The following is a 17832-nucleotide window of genomic DNA, read 5'->3' as shown; positions in this document are numbered from 1 at the left end:
CCAAAAGTAGAGCAGAGCTGCTCTATTTAATATATTTGGGACTGGAGAAGTGTTTCTGGTTCTAATAAGTTTCTCTGATATATGCAATCTAGATAAAAGTAAACAGGAGTAACAAAAAAAGTAGTATAAATTAAGAATAGTTGCTCATTTGACCACATGACTAAATGAACATGAACTATCTAACAATTAAGCAAAGTCCCTAAGCAAGATTTTTTCTGGCATTGAGTAGTTTAAGTTTACACTGTTTTACTCAACCTAGAACTGAATATATAGAAATTTAAATTTCTGACAGGTCAGTATATCAATATTATTATTCTTTGTTGAAACACAGTAATATTTTCTCAGGAGACTGAAGCGCACAGTTATTTGTTCCTATGCTAAACAGCTTTAAACATTGCTTTTAATGATTCATTTTTATTTTATTGTCAATTTGTTTTCTCCATTTGTTAATTTATCTTATAGTCAATGGCCAGTCCCATCCCAGGACCTTTAGATAATTCCTCCTTTCCCTTATACTAAATCAGTCATTTTACCAATTTGCATTTTTATGAATTACAACTTTGTAGTTATTTCCTGGCCATGACATCCCACCACCACCATTAATTATGGAGTATCTACAACTGCCACAGACTGGATTAAGTGCTTTAGATACACAAACTCAATTTAACCTTAGTAATTCTACTAGTTGATAAAATTTCCATTTTGCAGGTGAAACTAAGAAATTCTTGTTAACTTGCCTATTACCTCTGACTCCAAAGGCTAAAAAATGTATTTATATACACACGCATATATGTGAGTGTATATGAAGGTCTATGTTGCTATTATGCCACACTGTCACAGCTAACTTGAAATAATTGGTCCACTGCTGTGTTATTACTTCATCATACACAAGGAACTATGCATGGACTTAATAAAGTTATCAGTAAATCTGGACTTTAAATGATTAAGAAACAAATTAAAAAAAAAACACAAGTTGATCACAAGAGGCTCTTTTTCAATAACTACTATCTTTAATGATTTTATGAATATATAAAAATATACTCCTACTTCAAATTACCCTTCTGCCCTATATAAAGTAAATGTCAGGAATGAAAGTTGTAAGAAAAATATCTCTGTAACATTCTACTAAATTAGACAAATTATAAAACTGGTAATTCAATAAAACAATGAGGGGAAAAGAACTTACCAATCTAAGGAAAATTTTGAAAACTGAACTGTGTAACGTGGAACAACACGTCGAACTCTCCGAGGTGATCGTTCTCTCTCTCTTCGAGGAGATCTCTCCCGGGAACGTTTTCTCTGAGGAGATCTTTCTCTGGATCTACGTCGTTCTCTCTCCCTTTCACGACTTAAAACAAAATGTTCTAAAATTACTAATATTTCTGGCATTATTGAAGTTTTTTAATAAAATAGATAATATAAGATCCTCTAATATATTTTAACAACTTCTTAGAAACCGTTGTATATGTGTAACACAAACTCACCATTTAACCATTTTTAAATGTATAGTTAGTGACATCACATGCATTCACAGTGTGCACCTTCACCACCATCAAAAGTACACTTAAAAAAAAATACCTTCGGTCATCTTTTCTGTTAGGCACTTGATCCCCTCTGTCATTCCTTCCTGAAAATCTGGACGGTGGGTCTAATCTTCGTGCTGGTTGTGGCTGTGAAACTATACGAACAGGAGGCTGCAATAAACCAGCTTTAAAAGACACACACAAAAAATATTTTGACTTAAATAAAAGCATTACCCAGTTAACTTTTACAACCAGAAAAAGCTGGCTAATGTTTTAAGCTTTGTGGCCAACAAATAGTAGACACCACTATATTTGTATATTTGTATATATTTTTTGTAATCACTTAAAAAAGCAAAAGCCATTTATAGCTCAGTCACCATATAAACCAGGTCATGGACCAAATCAAAGGGCTATAGTTTGAAATCCCTGATCCACAGAGAGTACAAAGACTGCCGTACAAGTTATGCACAGGGTGCCAAACTATCATCCAAAGGTTCCACAGAGAAAAAGAACTCCTTATTATGGAGAGATCTCCACTCTGACCTAGTTATGAAATTTAGCATCAATAATGGAAGAATCTGACATGTGCCTCCTAGTATAATGCAATACAAATTACAAAACATCACCTAAAATGTGTCCTGGCCAAAGCCTTTCTTTTTCTTTAAGAGAGAGAGCACAAGTAAGCCAGGCGGTGGAGTGTGGGGGGCAGAGGAGAGGAAGAAAGAAAATCTTAGGCAAGCTCCACACCCAGCGAGGAGCCTGACGTGGGGACTCAATCTAACAACCCTGAGATCATGAACTGAAACCTAAATCAGGAGACTGATGCTTAACTGACCGAGCCACCCAAGCGCCCCTTACCAAAGCCTTTACACTTACTCTTCTAGGTTCATAGCTTTTAAGACAGATAGAGGAACAAGATAAAAATGTCACAAGGAATAAAGGCAAATCCATATACAACATTCCAAAAGAATCTACAAGACAACTAATCCAATTTCGTCAAAAAGTCAATGCTGTAAATGAAGAAAGAAAAAGCAGGAAACTGGGGTACCTGGGTTGCTCAGTCAGTTGAGTATCCAACTCTTGATTTCAGCTCCAGTCATAATCCCGGGGTCCAGGGATAGGGCCCTGCCTTGGGCTTTCCACCAGTGGGGAGTCTGCCTTGGGATTCTCTCTCCCTCTCCTTCTGCCCTCTGGCTCCCCCTCCACCCCTGCACTCTCTCTTAAGTAAATATTTGAAGAAAAGAAAATGTGGGTAACTACTGTAGAATAAAAAAACTAAAATAACATAACCAAACACAACGGGTAAAAGCTTACTTTTTGTTTAGGAAACAAAACACAACCTTCAAAGACCTCTGGGAGACAAATGGGGAGATTTGAATATACTGAAAATATTTAAATGCTTTTTCTTAGATGTGATAATAGATTGTAGTTATATAGAAAAATGGTCTCGGGGCACCTAAGTGGCTCAGTCACTGAGCGTCTGCCTTTGGCTCAGGTCATGATACCAGGGTCCTGGGATCGAGCCCTCCATTGGGCTCCCTGCTCCGCGGGAAGCCTGCTTCTCCCTCTCCCACTCCCCTTGCTTGTGTCCCCCTCTCTCACTGTCCCTCTCTGTCAAATTTTTTTTTTTAAGATTTTATTTATTTATTCAAAAGAGACAGAGAGAGAGAGGCAGAGGGAGAAGCAGGCTCCCTGCTCAGCAGGGACCGAATGCAGGACTCGATCCCAGGACGCTGGGATCATGACCTGAGCCAAAGGCAGACGCTCAACCATCTGAGCCACCCAGGCACCCTAAATAAAATTAAAAAAAAAAAAGAAAGAAAGAAAAGTGGTCTCTTTTAGAAAGGACATGCTTCAGTATATAGGGGTGAAACGTCCTAGTGTCTGCTAACTACTTCAAAGGAATAAGCAAAAACTGTATATATTTGTACACAAGTAAGCAGACAAAACACATAGTAAAATGTTAACAATTTTAGAAGGTTGTAAGTATATAACTGATCACTTTACTGTTCTTTCAACATTTTTGTATGCTTGAAAATTTTCATGATAAAAATTGTGGGGAGGAAAGAAACAGCTAACTCTTATGAAAACGAATCCATAGTTGCCAATGGAAATTTTTAAGTTTTTTTTTTTTTTTTAAGTTTTTATTTATTTATTTGACAGAGAGAGAGTGCACGAGCAGGGGGAGTAGCAGGCAGAGAGAGAGGGAGAAGCTAAGCAGAAAGCCCGATGTGGGGCTTGATCCCAGGACTCTGGGATCATGACCTAAGCCAAAGGCAGATTGCTTAATCAACTGAGCCACCCAGGCACCCCTAAATAAAATCTTTAAAAACAAACAGAGGGATGCCTGGGTGGCTCAGTCAGTTAAGGGTCTGCCTTCAGCTCAGGTCATGATCCCAGGGTCCTGGAATCGAGCCCCATGTAGGGCTCCTTGCTCAGCGGGAGCCTACTTCTCCCTCTGCCTGCTGCTTCCCCTGCCTGTGCTCTAACAAACGAATAATTAAAATCTTTAGAAAAAATAAAAATAAAAACAAACAGAAAAGAAATCACAGGACTACCAGTCAGATATTTGGAAGAACCAAGTAGACTGAAAACACCCTGGCATTACCTAGTAAGTTTAAGTTACACAAACCCGCAGACCTTGCAGTTCCACCCGAAGGTGTATGTAAGTCCTAGAGAAACCTGGGCACATGCTCCTGGACACATATGAGAGGACATTTATAACAGCATTCTCTGAAACCAAAAACTAGAAAAATCCTAACGTTTACCAGAGAACAGATAAACTGTACAACATTCATATGTGTAATATTATCTAACAATGAAAATGAAGAATGAGCCAGATGGAAAAACCAGTATGAGAGGGGTGCCTGGGTGGCTCAGACATTAAGCATCTGCCTTCAGCTCGGGTCACGATCCCAGGGTACTGGAATCAAGCCCCATGTTGGGCTCCCTACTCCATGGGAAGCCTGCTTCTCCCTCTCCCATTCCCCCTGCTTGTGTTCCCTCTCTCCTTGTCTCTGTCAAATAAATAAAATCTTTAAAAGAAAAAAATAGTATGAGAAACTTTTAGAACATAATGTTGAAAATAAATAAGTCAGGTGCCTGGGTGGCTCAGTTAGTTAAGCATCTGCCTTCAGCTCAGGTCATGATCCCAGAGTCCTGGGATCGAGTCCACACTGGGCTCCCTGCTCAGCAGGGAATCTACTTCTCCTTCTGCCCCTCACCCCTGCTTGTGTGCTCTTTCTCTCCGATAAATAAATAAAAATATAAATTAAAAAAAAAAACTAAGTCATACAGAACAGATTATATAAATGGAATCAAATACTATGTAACATTCAAAGACAAACAAATTTAAAGTGTTTTATAAGGATGCATATTTAGAGAGCAAAACCCTGTAAACTAGCAAAATTCTAATTTTTTACCCAAGTAATGATTACATGGGTGTTCATTTAATAACTCATTACACTGTAATCTCTTTAATCATTTTGTTTTAAGTGTGTTATAATAAAAGATAAAATGCCACAAATTATACTTTTAAAAAATACCAATTAGGCTGGGCACCTGGGTGGCTCAGTCAGTTAAGCATCTGCCTTCAGCTCAGGTCATGATCCCAGGGTCCTGGGATCAAGCCCCACATCGGGCTCCCTGCTCAGCGGGAAGCCTGCTTCTCCCTCTCCCCCCCCCCCCCCGCTTGTGCACCCTCTCTTGCTGTGTGTGTCTCTGTCAAATAAATAATATCTTTAAAAAAAAAATACTAATTAGGGGTGCCTGCATGGCTCAGCTAAGCATGTGACTCTTGATTTTGGCTCACATCATGATCTCATGGTCATGGGATGGAACCTCACACAGGGCTACACGCTTGGAGGAATCTGCTTGAGTTTCTTTCTCTCCTCTCCCTCCCCCTCTGCTCTTCCCCCTCCTCCTGTGCGCGCTCTAAAATATATATATATATAAAAAAAAAAAACCCTACCAAAACAACAAGCCAATTAATTAGGCTTTTGTTGGGGCACCTGGTGGGTCAGTTCGCTGAGCGTCTGCCTTCGGCTCAGGTTGTGATCCCAGGGTCCTGGGTTCGAGCCCTGCACCTGGCTCCCTGCTCGGCGGGGAGTCTGCTTCTCCCTCTCCCTACTCCCCTCATGCTCTCTCTCTCTCAAAATAAATAATCTTTAAAAAGTAGGCTTCTGTTAAGCCAAGGCTATCTTGTTAACACTTCAATAAAAAAAGTGTCCAGAATATCAAGTAATTAATTTGCAAAGGAAAATGTAAAATACAGCTCATTTATTTCATGCACTGTAATTCAATGGATAATTTAAAGTACTATTACCAGACAACACATATATAAAATATTATGTGTAGGGGCACCTGGTTGGCCCAGTCGGTTAAGTGGGCAACTCTAGATTTTAGCTCAGGTCATTATCTCAGGGTCCTGGGACGGAGCCCCATGTTGGGCTCCCTGCTCAGTGGGGAGTCTGCTTGTAGATTCTCTCTCTCCCTGTCCTCCCCTCCCCCCTAAATAAGTAAATATTAAAGAAAAATAATAAATAAAATGCTGATTATATGACATTTCCTTCCATTACAGGAAAGATACCAACAAAGGGACTGGGGATTAATATTGATATTTAAGTTCACAAAGAGCATGTCTTTCTATAAGAGCAATAAAATAAAAATACTTCCAAAACAGCTACAGAAGTAGAAGTGGTCTACACAAGATACTTAAACCTCCTTTCAAGTATTTTGGAAATCCCTGCCTTTTTTATAATTAAAAAGCATATTCTCGTTTTAACAACCACACAGTTGTAAAAGTTATGCGTTAGTCTGAAACAGAAAAGACACATTGCAAGTAATACCTTTCTGCTGTGGCTGCTGTAATAAAGGCTGTGGCTGAGTCTGCAATAATGGTGTAATAGAAGCTGCTGAGATCTGGGCCTGCAGCAGGGACTGGGGTTGGGGCTGAGCCTGAACACCAAATGTAGTCTGTGGTGCAATTGGCTGAAGTACAGCAGGAGGAGTCTTCAGTAAAGGTTGAGTTTGGGACTGATTCTTAATAAAAATAAAGAAATAAAATAAAAATTTTAAAGAGGAAGAAAAAACTCTGAAAGTTAGTAGACTGAATCACCAGGTTTCCAGAACACCTAACTCCGTATTTTATATACCTGATTTGGTAGTGTCTGAATTCTTTGAGCATTCCATTTAAAAGGCATATTGGGATTATATGTAGCTTCAACCAATACTCTGTCACCCACTTGGGGGCTCTTCCCTTTGACAGCACTGGAAAATAAGTTAAATATACATTCAATTAAGAGATGCCTCCAAAAAAATTTATACTTGTAGTATTTTACCTAACATAAACTATGTGAAATGGAAGTCTAAAAAAAGCCCTTTTAAAAAGTAAATATACCTCCTAGACTTATTTTATTTTAGAACTGATCATGTTTCACCCTCCCTAAAAAACACAGGGTTTGAAGTGAAAGGAATAACTTTGCACCTCATATTCTCCCAATATTGTGTCCCTCCTTCCACAGTACTAACTTCTATAACCCAAGAGTAAGATTTCCTTTGAGCTGCGGAGAAGAGAAATGCAGATGGAACATAGGAGACCCATTTTTAGAAAACTCTCATATGATAGTTAAATTTAATTTCCCAAATACTTTCTAAGGCAGTTCACTAGGAATACAGTTGAAATATCCAAGGAAAATCTTTCATGCAACCACCATCACACTAACAAAATACTATTCTGAATATGTCAGTCATTAATCATTCAATCCTACTCATTAATTTCTCAATTAAAAAATGCTTTTTTAGTACATAGCATCATTAGATATGTCAAACAGAAGATTAAACTTTAAAAGGCATATGACTATTTCAATCTCTATTCTCATTGTAAGTCTGCCCATGAAGAGTTGGAAAAATTAACTCACTCCTATAAAACATGTACAAAGAATTCACCGTAACTATTTTATTAAGTAATCAGAGATATCTTCACTCATATTCTCCAGAAAAAAAGGCTAGATACAAATATAATACAAGGCAGGTGACTAAAACAAAAAATTATAACTAAACCACAATCCAATGCCACAATTAGGTCTTACCAATATATTTCATGCTAAATACATGAAGGCATTTGCCAACACCTAATTAAGTTACCTAAGCTGAAAGAATACATCTTCATCCACAAATCCAAATGTATCATGTAGTTTTGTAACCACTCCTGTAAAAACACGCTGTTTCTGAGGCTGGGTTTGTTGCTGACTGGACCTTGGTGTTGGATACGATACAGTTATCTGTGCTGCAGGCTGAGGAGTAGACAGGCTAAGGCTTGTAGGCAGTGCAACAGCTGGCTATAAAACAAAATCAAGATCAAATCAAGCTAATGCTTTGAAATACTCTAGAAATTAAAAATGACCACTCAAAACTAACTCAAAATGTAAAATCAACTTATTTAAAGTTAGGAAATACACATGCACACCTTGAAGAAGAAAATCAAGTCTGAAAAAAACTTTTTTTTTTTTTTAATCTACCTCAACATTAAGTTCACCATAGTGAAATGAGTTTTAAGAATACTGCAGGTGCGCCTGGGTGGCTCAGGTTGAGCGTCCGAACTCTTGATTTCGGCTCAGGTCATGATCTACGGTCATGAGATCGAGCCCCGCGTTGGGCTCTGCACTCAGCAGGAGTCCATTTGGGATTTTCTTACTCCCTCTCCCTCTGCTCCTCCTCACACTCCAGCACACACACACACACACACACACACACACACACACTCTAAAATAAATAATGCACATTGGGGTGCCTAGGTAGCTCAGTGAGTTAAGCATCAGACTCATGATTTCTCAGGGTTGAGATCGAGCCCCACGTCAGACTCATGTGCTGGGCATGCAGCCTGCTTAAGATTCTCATTCTCTCTCTCCCTCTTCCTGTGCAACCCCCCCTTAAAAAAAATACTGCATATATTAGGGGGTGCCTGGCTGGCTCAGTTGGTGGAGTGTGCGACTCTTGATCTTGGGGTTCTGGGTTCAAGCCCCACACTGGGAGTAGAGATTACTTTAAAAAAAAAAACAAACCCTGCAAATTTCAGTCCCCTCTTAGAAATTCAAAACAAAAGTGGCATAATACTCAGGAAAGTCCTATGTAAGTGAAATAATTCAGCAAAAGACAAATATGTATGATCTCACATGTGAAATCTAAAAAACCAAAAAATTTATAGAAACAGAACAGAACCTTGGTGACTGCCAAGGGTCTGGAGGGAGGAAGAAACAGGTGAAGTTGGTCAAAAAGCACAAACTTCTAGTTATAAGACAAATAAGTTCCATGGATGTAATGTACAGAATGATAACTATAATACAGTATTGTATATGTGACAGCAGCTCTTAAAAGTTCTCAACAGAAAAAAATTTTTAACTATGTGAGGTGATTCATGTTAAAAAAAACTTATTATGATGGGGCGCCTGGGTGGCTCAGTTGTTAAATGTCTGCCTTTGGCTCAGGTCATGATCGCAGGGTCCTGGGATGGAGCCCCACACTGGGTTCCCTGCTCAGTGGGAAGCCTGCTTCTCCCTCTCCCACTCCCCCTGCTTGTGTTCCCTCTCCCGCTGTGTCTCTCTCTGTCAAATAAATAAATAAAATCTTTAAAAAAATTTAAATAAAAAATAAAAACTTATGGTCGTTTCACAATACAAAGATAAATCAAACTATGCTGTATACCTTCTATTAATACAATATTACAGATCAATTATCTTTCCATAACACCGAACAAGAAAAATGTTAACACTTTCATTCATCTTTGCTGGCACAAACATGAAGAGCATATTACTGATTAAAACTTCTATATATAAATAGAAATAAAATCATTAGAAATAAAAAAACAATTATCTGACTCTTCAAGGCAAAAAATACTATTTGTTTTATACTTGCCCAATAAAGCAAGTCTCTTAATTCCTATAATTTAAACAAAAAAGGCCAAGTCATATATATAGTATGACTATTTCTCAGGCTACGTTTCTCAGACTACGACCACAAAATTATTTCTCATGAAATTTCTTTAATATTCTAAAACAATAATGATTTATGGGTGCTATTCCAAGAAAAGACTGTTTATAGCTTTTCTACTTAGTATGGAAATTCTACTATTAAAGATTGAAAATTCAGGACCAGTGTCAGTTGATTTTGATTTTTTTTTTTTAAAGATTTTATTTATTTATTTGAGAGAAAGAATGAGAGAGAGAGAGAGCACATGGGAGAGGGGAGGGTCAGAGGGAGAAGCAGACTCCCTGCTGAGCAAGGAGCCTGATGCGGGACTCGATCCGGGGACTCCAGGATCATGACCTGAGCCGAAGGCAGTCGCTCAACCGACTGAGCCACCCAGGTGCCCGATTTTGATTTCTTAATGAAACAAAGTGAGGCTGACTTCTTAAGTGCATTTTGTTTTTTTTTTTTTACAAATATAACAGATTCAAAACTAAATTGGTATGAAAGGTTATAGAGTACAAAGCTTCTCCCCTACTCCTGTTCGTCAGGTACTCAATTCCCTATCCATGGATAATCAGTCACCAGTTATTATTACAGGTTCTGCCTCCTTTTTATCAGTTTCATAATATTTCACTTTAAGTCAGTGAACCATGGCCCTTGGTCTAAAACCAGCCCACAGTTTATGATTTTGTGATTTTTGTATAGCTCGAAAACCTGTGATGGTTTCTTACACTTTATTAATTTTTAACGATTTTATTAATTTATTTGAGACAGAGCATGAATGGGGGTCGGGAGGGGGAGAGGGACAGACTCTCAGCTCAGCAGGGAGCCTTATCTCGATCTCAGGACCCAGAGATCATGACCTGAGCGAAGTCAGATGGTTAACCTTGACTGAGTCACCCATGTACCCTGGTTTCTAACACTTTAAAACAATTTTTAAAAAGAAAAAAAAAATGCAACAAAGATTGTAGGTGGTCCACAAACCTAAAGGAGCACTACGTATTGTAAGTTTAAAAACGGGTGAGTCTGGGTGGCTGGCTGGTTAAGCCTTCGACTTGATTTTGGCTCATGTCATGGTCTCAGTTCAAGCCCCACATCAGGCTCTGCACTAAGTACAGAGTCTGTCCCTCTCCCTCTATTTTTTACCATGCACGCTCTCTCAAATAAATAAAATATATATTTCTTGAAGTTCCAAAATATTTTAATGCTGCTGAAAACTGGGCGCCTGGGTGGCTCAGCTGGTTAAGCGACTGCCTTCGGCTCAGGTCATGATCCTGGAGTCCCGGGATCGAGTCCCGCATCGGGCTCCCTGCTCGGCAGGGAGTCTTGCTTCTCCCTCTGACCTTCTTCCCTCTCGTGCTTTCTATCTCTTTCTCTCTCTCTCTCAAATAAATAAAATCTTTAAAAAAAAAATGCTGCTGAAAACTTAAACTGATAATGTAATACAATACCCTTACCTACTAAGGTCAAGCTTAAAATGATGTAACAGGTAAAAAAAAAAAAAAAAAAGATGCAACACATAAAAAATGATATAATATGTAAAAAAAAATTCCTGAAAATATTAGCTACAATGAAAATGCATTAAGAATTAAGTTTAGGGGCGCATGGGTGGCTCAGTCGTTAAGCGTCTGCCTTCAGCTCAGGTCATGATCCCAGGGTCCTGGGATCGAGCCTTGCATCTGGCTCCCTCCTCTGTAGACAGCCTGCTTCTCTCTCTCTCCCTCTGCCCCTTTTCCTCCCTCTCTCTCCCTCTGTCAAATAAATAAATGAATAAAATCTTAAAAAAAAAAATTAAGTTTAAAGTAAGACCTCATATTTATCCATCCTAGATCACAGCTGGATCTGCAATCAAAAACCGTAAAAGACAAAACAACATGCATTCCATCTTTATTTCATATATTCTTAAAATAATATATAAATCCAACCAATATTCATCTTCAAACCCTGAAAGAAATACTAGAATAGGAATAAAATTTTGGTCTATTCTTCATTCAGATATCCAAAAGAAATAAATTAATGGCAAACTAACCTGTGTTAAAAGGGTCTGCTGAGGTTGCTGTAACTGAAAATAGATAAAAAAAAAAAAAACAGGGAAGAAAAAGGAAAAGGATCAATCAAAATTCTTTCACAGATGCTCTTATAAAGAAAAATTTCTATTAAATGGGTACTTCATCTCTAATTAAGAAATATGGTGAAAAATAACAAGTCAATAGGTATAAGATTTCCTGCAACTATTGCTAATTGCAGACCTGATGTATAACTAAATTATTCAATGGGGCACCTGGCTGGCTCAGTCAGTAGAGCATGCGACTATTGATCTCAGTGTTCTAAGTCTGAGCCCCACATTGGGTATAGAGATTACTAAACATAGTATCTTTTTTTTTTTTAAGATTTTATTTATTCATTTGAGAGACAGAGAGAGAGAGAGCAAGAGAGAGAGAAAGCCCACAAGTAGGGAGAGCGCAGGCAGAGGGAGAGGGAGAGGGAGAAGCAGGCTCCCCGCTGCAGGGAGCCCGATGCGGGACTCGATCCCAGGACCCTGGGATCATGACCTGAGCCGAAGGCAGACGCTTAACCGACTGAGCCACTCAGGTGCCCCTAAACATAAAATCTTTAAAAACAAAACAAAACAAAAAAAACTAACTCATCCAATAAAGATATTGTCTTTTTTCTTATTTCATAGGAATAACACCCAAATAAAACAAAAAAAACCACACACACACACAAAAACCTTTAAGTCCTTAGATGGGAAAATTTCTAGTATTGATATGTTGGTCACCATGCTACAGAAACATCATTGCAAAGAAAAAAATCACTGGCACTCTAAATGATATATTCGATAAGGGTTTAATACACAAAATATATAAAGAACACACAAAATCTTACACCAAAAATCAAACAATCCAATTAAAGAATGGGTAGAGGAAATGAACACTGTTCAATATAAAACATATTAAGAGAAACATGAAAAGATGCTATAAACATCAGTCGTCATCAGGGAAATGCAAATCAAAACCACAATGAGGTATCATCTCACACCTGTCAAAATAGCTAAATCAAAAACACAAGAAACAAGTGTTGATGAGGATGCGGAGAAAAAAAATCTTCATGTACTTTTGGTGGAATATAAACTGGTACAGCCACTGTGGAAAAATTATGGAGGTTCCTCATAAAATAAAAAATAGAAATACCATATAACCTAATAATTTTACTATCAGATATTTACCCAAAAAGAAAAAATGCTAATTTGAAACGATGTATGTATCCTTATGTTTACCGTAGCATTATTTACAACAGCCAAGATACGGAAGCAACATAACTGTCCATCAATAGATAAATGGATAAAGAAAACCTGGTGGGTATACACACGCACACACCTGCAACGGAGTATTACACAACCATAAAAAGGATGAGCTTGTGCCATTTGAGACAACACAGATGGACCTAGAGGGTATTATGCTAAGAGAAATATGTCAGACTGAGAAAGACAAATACTGTGTAATTCCACTCATAAGTAGAATCTTAAGAGAAATAAAACAATGGGCACCTGGGTGGCTCAGTCGGTTGAGCATCTGTCTTTGGCTCAGGTCATGATCTCGGGGTCCTGGGATGGAGCCCCATGTTGGGCTCCCTGCTCAGCGGGGAGTCTGTTTCTCCTTCTCCCTCTGCCCCTCCCACCACTCTAATAAATAAAATCTTAAAAAAATAAAGATAAAAAATAAAGGCTCATGGGGTGCCTGGCTGGGTCATTTGGTAGAGCATGCGACTTTTGATGTCAATAGTCATGAGTTCACGCCCCATGCTGGGCATAGAGCTTACATTTAAAAAAAACTTAAAAGATTAAAAAAATTCAAGTAGCGGCTGCCTGGGTGGCTCGGTCAGTTAAGCATCTAACTCTTGATTTTGGCTCAGGTCATGATCTCAAGGTTGTGAGACTGAGTCCCACATCGGGTTCCATGCTGGACATGGAGCCTGCTTAAGATTCTTTCTCACTCTCCCTCTGCTTCTCCCACCCCCATGCATGCTCTCGCTCTCTGAAAAGAAAAAAATTAAAATAAAAAATAAAAGCTCAAAGCCAATGGTCTATCTAGGGTTAAGGCTTCAAATGGGAAAAAGGATCTTTTCATTTTCACATGTGGTCTAGTACAGCACAGTAGGGCTAGATGTTCCACACAGAAGAACTGGGTCAAAGATTCAGGAGTACAGTGATTCTTTCCAAATTATCCTCTGCATGCTTCCCTAGAAATGTGACAGGGGTGCCTGGGTGGCTCAGTTAGTTAAACATCTGCCTTTGGCTCTGGTCCTGATCCTGGGGTCCTGAGATCCGGCCTAGAGTCGGGCTCCCTGCTCACTGGGGAGTCTGCTTCTCCCTCCAACTCTGTCCTCCCCCCATGCTCTCTCTCAAATAAATAAATGAATAAATCTTTAAAAAAAAAAAAAAAAACATGTGACAAAGACTGGCTGCTAATTGAGGATTTGGATTTTCAGGACCTCTATCTTCCTCTCCCTTGGAGACATTCCTTTTTTGCCTACCTCATTTAGCCCACCACCAAATAATTCAAATCACATATTAATGTAGCTGACAGGAAATAAAATCTATATAAACTGAATCTGGGACAAGTTATTTTTTTTTCCTATCAGTTTTTAACATGTAAAATATAAACTAACCTGTTGTTGCACACTATACAAGGCCTGCTGAGGTTGTGAATATTGCTGGGAAAAAAAAGATTTTTGAAAAAAAAATATAAAGTCAGTTTTATTCATTCTCAAAAAGCGATATACATACATACAAATACATAAACAAAATCACACTACAAAGAAATTTTATGGAACAACTGAACTTCACCAAAAATAAGCAAACTGGTGATTCTTTATACTCTGGGATTCATTAAGAACTGAATTTTATCCAAATAATTAAGGTATAAGAACTGCCCATTTTAAGAATTTTGACCATGCAACTGTACTGTTCTGTATGTCTTAGGCATATATAATTTTTATTACATCAAAAAACAATAAGCATGATAAAAATACACAATCACTGGGGTGCCTGGGGGGCACAGTCAGTTAAGTGTCTGACTCTTGGTTTCAGCTCAGGTCATGATCTCGGGGTCCTGGGATCCAGCCCCATCTCAGGCTCCATGCTCAGCACAAGGTCTGCTTGGGATTCGCCCTCTCTCTCTGCCCCTCCACCCTGTGCATGTGTGTGCATGCACACACATGGGCTCTCTCTCTCAAATAAATAAATCTCAAAAAAACAAACAAACAAACAAAACCCACAATTATTAATTCTTTAAGAATTATCTGGCTACTCAGATATGACAGTTTAATATGTCACATACTGAAACCCAATAAAGACTCACCTGTTGCAATGCAGCTGCTGCAGCTGCAGCTTGTTGCTGCAAGGCTGCAGTCTGAGTTAACTGATAGTTGGCTGGGGTTTGTGTGGTAAGGCCTGCTGCTGCTAATGCAGTTTGCTGTGTATAAATGGTAGGAGATGCTCCAAGGAGTGATGGCTGTTGAACACCCAATGCAGCTAAAATGAGATTAAAAAGGAAAAGAAAAAAAAAAAGCATTATTTGGATCCTTTCTAGGAATTTTCCATAAGTGCTTAATGAATTATGTTCTGCCATTGTTTAGTAAAAACCTAAAGCAAAATTCCAGTAATGCTTGTTAAATTTAATTAATTCAAGTGCCTCTCCAGATCCCAGTGGCTTTATACTAAATCTTCGTTGTAATAGATATAAGAAAACATTATTCTATAAAATTAAACTACCTTACCTAGACCAAGAGGCTAAAGTACTCTCAAGAAGTATTTTTAGGAAAAAGAGCAGAAAATAAATTGTCTTACTTTATTTATCTAGAATTTACTGTTTTATCTCCAAGTAGATGAGAATCATATATTGAAGACAGTGCTGCTGGAAGTGATCCACCCTAAAACTTTCCATTGGACAAACTTTTCATATACCTACTTTGCATTAATTTAAAAACTAGGAAACAGGAGCGTCTGGGTGGCTCAGTCATTAAGTGTCTGCCTTCGGCTCAGGTCATAATCACAGGGTCTTGGGATGGAGCCCCACATCGGGCTGCCTGCTCAGCGGGAAGCCTGCTTCTCCCTCTCCCACTCCCCCTGCTTGTGTTCCCTCTCTGGCTGTCTCTCTGTCAAATAAATAAATAAAATCTTAAATAAATAAAAATAAAAACTAGGAAACAGACCAAAGCAACTTTTGTGTTTATTTTTTAAGATTTTATTTACTTCTGTGAGAGAGAAAGTGAGAGACAGAGCACGAGCAAGTGGAGGGAGATGGGTAGAGGGAAAGGGAGAAACAGACTTCCCGCTGAACAGGAAGCCTAATGCAGGGCGGGATCCCAGGACCTGGAGATCATGACCTAAGCCAAAGGCAGACGCTTAACCAAACCCAGGCACCCCAACTTTTGTGTTTAAAAGCACAAAAAGTTTTTAATTTTAATGCACTACTATGTGGCACAATGACAGAAAATTAGCCATAGTGACTTAAAATTATAATTTGATTAAACCAAATTGGGAGAAGACTCAAAATATGATAGATTAGGTAATGTTGAATGTATGCTTAAACAAGGCTAAGAGCTCAAGAGAACATGAGAAAGATTTTACTTGATGTTTTCATGCAATTCCAATGAATGCAAAAAAGCAATCAACTAAAAACTGCAGTGTATGGGGCACCTGGGTGGCTCAGTCGGTTAAGTGTCTGCCTTCAGCTCAGGTCACATCTCCAGGTCCTGGGATGGAGCCCCATGTCAGGCTCCCAGCTCAGCAGGAACCTGCTTCTCCCTCTCCCTCTGCCCCTCCCCCTACTTATGTTTTCTCTGCCCCTCTAACAAATAAGTAAAATTAAAAAATAAAAATAAAAACTGCAATGCAGCACTACCATTCCCAAAATTCTATCTCCTGGAACAATGACTACCTCCCCAGGACATTAAAGTCAGAAAACAAAAAAAAAAAACGGCCCAAGGTTTAAAAAGCTAAGGAAACAGGGGACCCTGGCTGGCTCAGCTGGTAGAGCATGCAACTCTTGATCTCAGGGTCATGAGTTTAAGACCTACAATGGGCACAGAGCTTACTTTAAAAAAAAAGTGGAAACAGTGAATTATGCATATATTTTTACTGCAGGATTTCTCAGAACTTTTAATATGCCAACTCAGCATTCTGAGTCTCAAAAGACTGCCATAAAAGCAGTATTTACACATGGAATACTCCCTTTTCCAAAGCATCTTGCTTGTATCTGAAAATAACCTGAAAAAAATGCTGCTCTTTAATTATTAGTTAACAACCTTATAGAAAGAACAGTATTTTGCTTTACAGGAACAGAACAGAGAACATTAATGAACTAACCAAAGCACCTAGTCTAGACTATCCCAGAAAATCTTCAGAAGTGTGAGCTTCAATCAGTTGTTTAAAAGCTCAGACTAATTTTACTTAAAAATAAAACAAACCAACAACAAAGTAAAGCAAAAACAAACACAAATCCCAGAAAGTACGTTTGTAGTTCTTATATATTACAAATTACTCCCTGCAAAAAATACTGATTTTTAAAAATTAAAAAAGGAGGAGGGAGAAGAGGAAGAGTCTAAGGTGGGCAAAAAATTTCTAAATGGGGGCACCTGGGTGGCTCAGTTGGTTAAGCAACTGCCTTCAGCTCAGGTCATGATCCTAGAGTCTCGGGATCGAGTCCTGCATCGGGCTCCCCACTCAGTGGGGAGTCTGCTTCTCCCTCTGACCCCCTCCCCTCTCATGCTCTCTCTCACTCTCTCCCTCTCAAATAAATAAATAAGCAAAATCTTAAAAAAAAAAAAAAAAAAAGGAGGAGGGAGAAAAGGAAGAGTCTAAGGTGGGCAAAAAATTTCTAAATGGGGACGCCTGGGTGGCTCAGTTGGTTAAGCAACTGCCTTCGGCTCAGGTCATGATCCCAGGATCCTGGGATTGAGCCCCGCATCGGGCTCCCTGCTCGGCGGGAAGCCTGCTTCTCCCTCTCCCACTCCCCCTGTTTGTGTTCCCTCTCTCTCTGTCTCTCTGTCACTTAAATAAATAAAATCTTTAAAAAAAAAAAATTTCATTAAAAAAAAAATTCTAAATGGCCTAAGTCCTTACCACATTAATCTTTTCTTGTTTTTAAGGAAAGTCAGATATCACAGATGGGAAGAAAGAAGAAACCAGGACTAACTAAATGAATTTAAAAATAAATTTAAATAGAAGTGAGAATATCTCAATACCAGCATAAGTTCAAAATGAGGTTAACTACAATGAGAATAAAGGAAAAGGTACCGAAATCTAGGACACAGGTTCTAATCAGTGGATCCTGTTAACCTT

General features: G+C 38.7%; 1 protein-coding gene across 8 annotated transcripts in view; it reads right to left on the bottom strand.

Annotated features, from left to right (window-relative positions):
* Positions 1–17832, bottom strand: part of CCAR1 (cell division cycle and apoptosis regulator 1) — a 64393-nt gene that overhangs the window by 34111 nt on the left and 12450 nt on the right. For 5 of the 8 annotated variants that reach the window (XM_027589246.2, XM_027589255.2, XM_027589238.2 and 2 more), the window contains exons 3-10: positions 14849–15021; positions 14157–14201; positions 11518–11550; positions 7668–7861; positions 6677–6791; positions 6371–6563; positions 1579–1708; positions 1187–1348 (exon numbers count right to left, since the gene is read on the bottom strand). In XM_027589246.2, coding sequence (XP_027445047.1) covers positions 1187–1348; positions 1579–1708; positions 6371–6563; positions 6677–6791; positions 7668–7861; positions 11518–11550; positions 14157–14201; positions 14849–15021 — 1045 coding nt within the window. The remainder of the gene's footprint in view (positions 1–1186; positions 1349–1578; positions 1709–6370; positions 6564–6676; positions 6792–7667; positions 7862–11517; positions 11551–14156; positions 14202–14848; positions 15022–17832) is intronic. The other 3 variants (XM_027589281.2, XM_027589288.2, XM_027589296.2) reach the window with 3 other exon arrangements.

The sequence above is a fragment of the Zalophus californianus genome, chromosome 15 (genome assembly GCF_009762305.2).
Source record: "Zalophus californianus isolate mZalCal1 chromosome 15, mZalCal1.pri.v2, whole genome shotgun sequence".
NCBI lineage: Eukaryota > Metazoa > Chordata > Mammalia > Carnivora > Otariidae > Zalophus > Zalophus californianus.
This window is presented reverse-complemented; position numbering and strand designations above follow the sequence as displayed.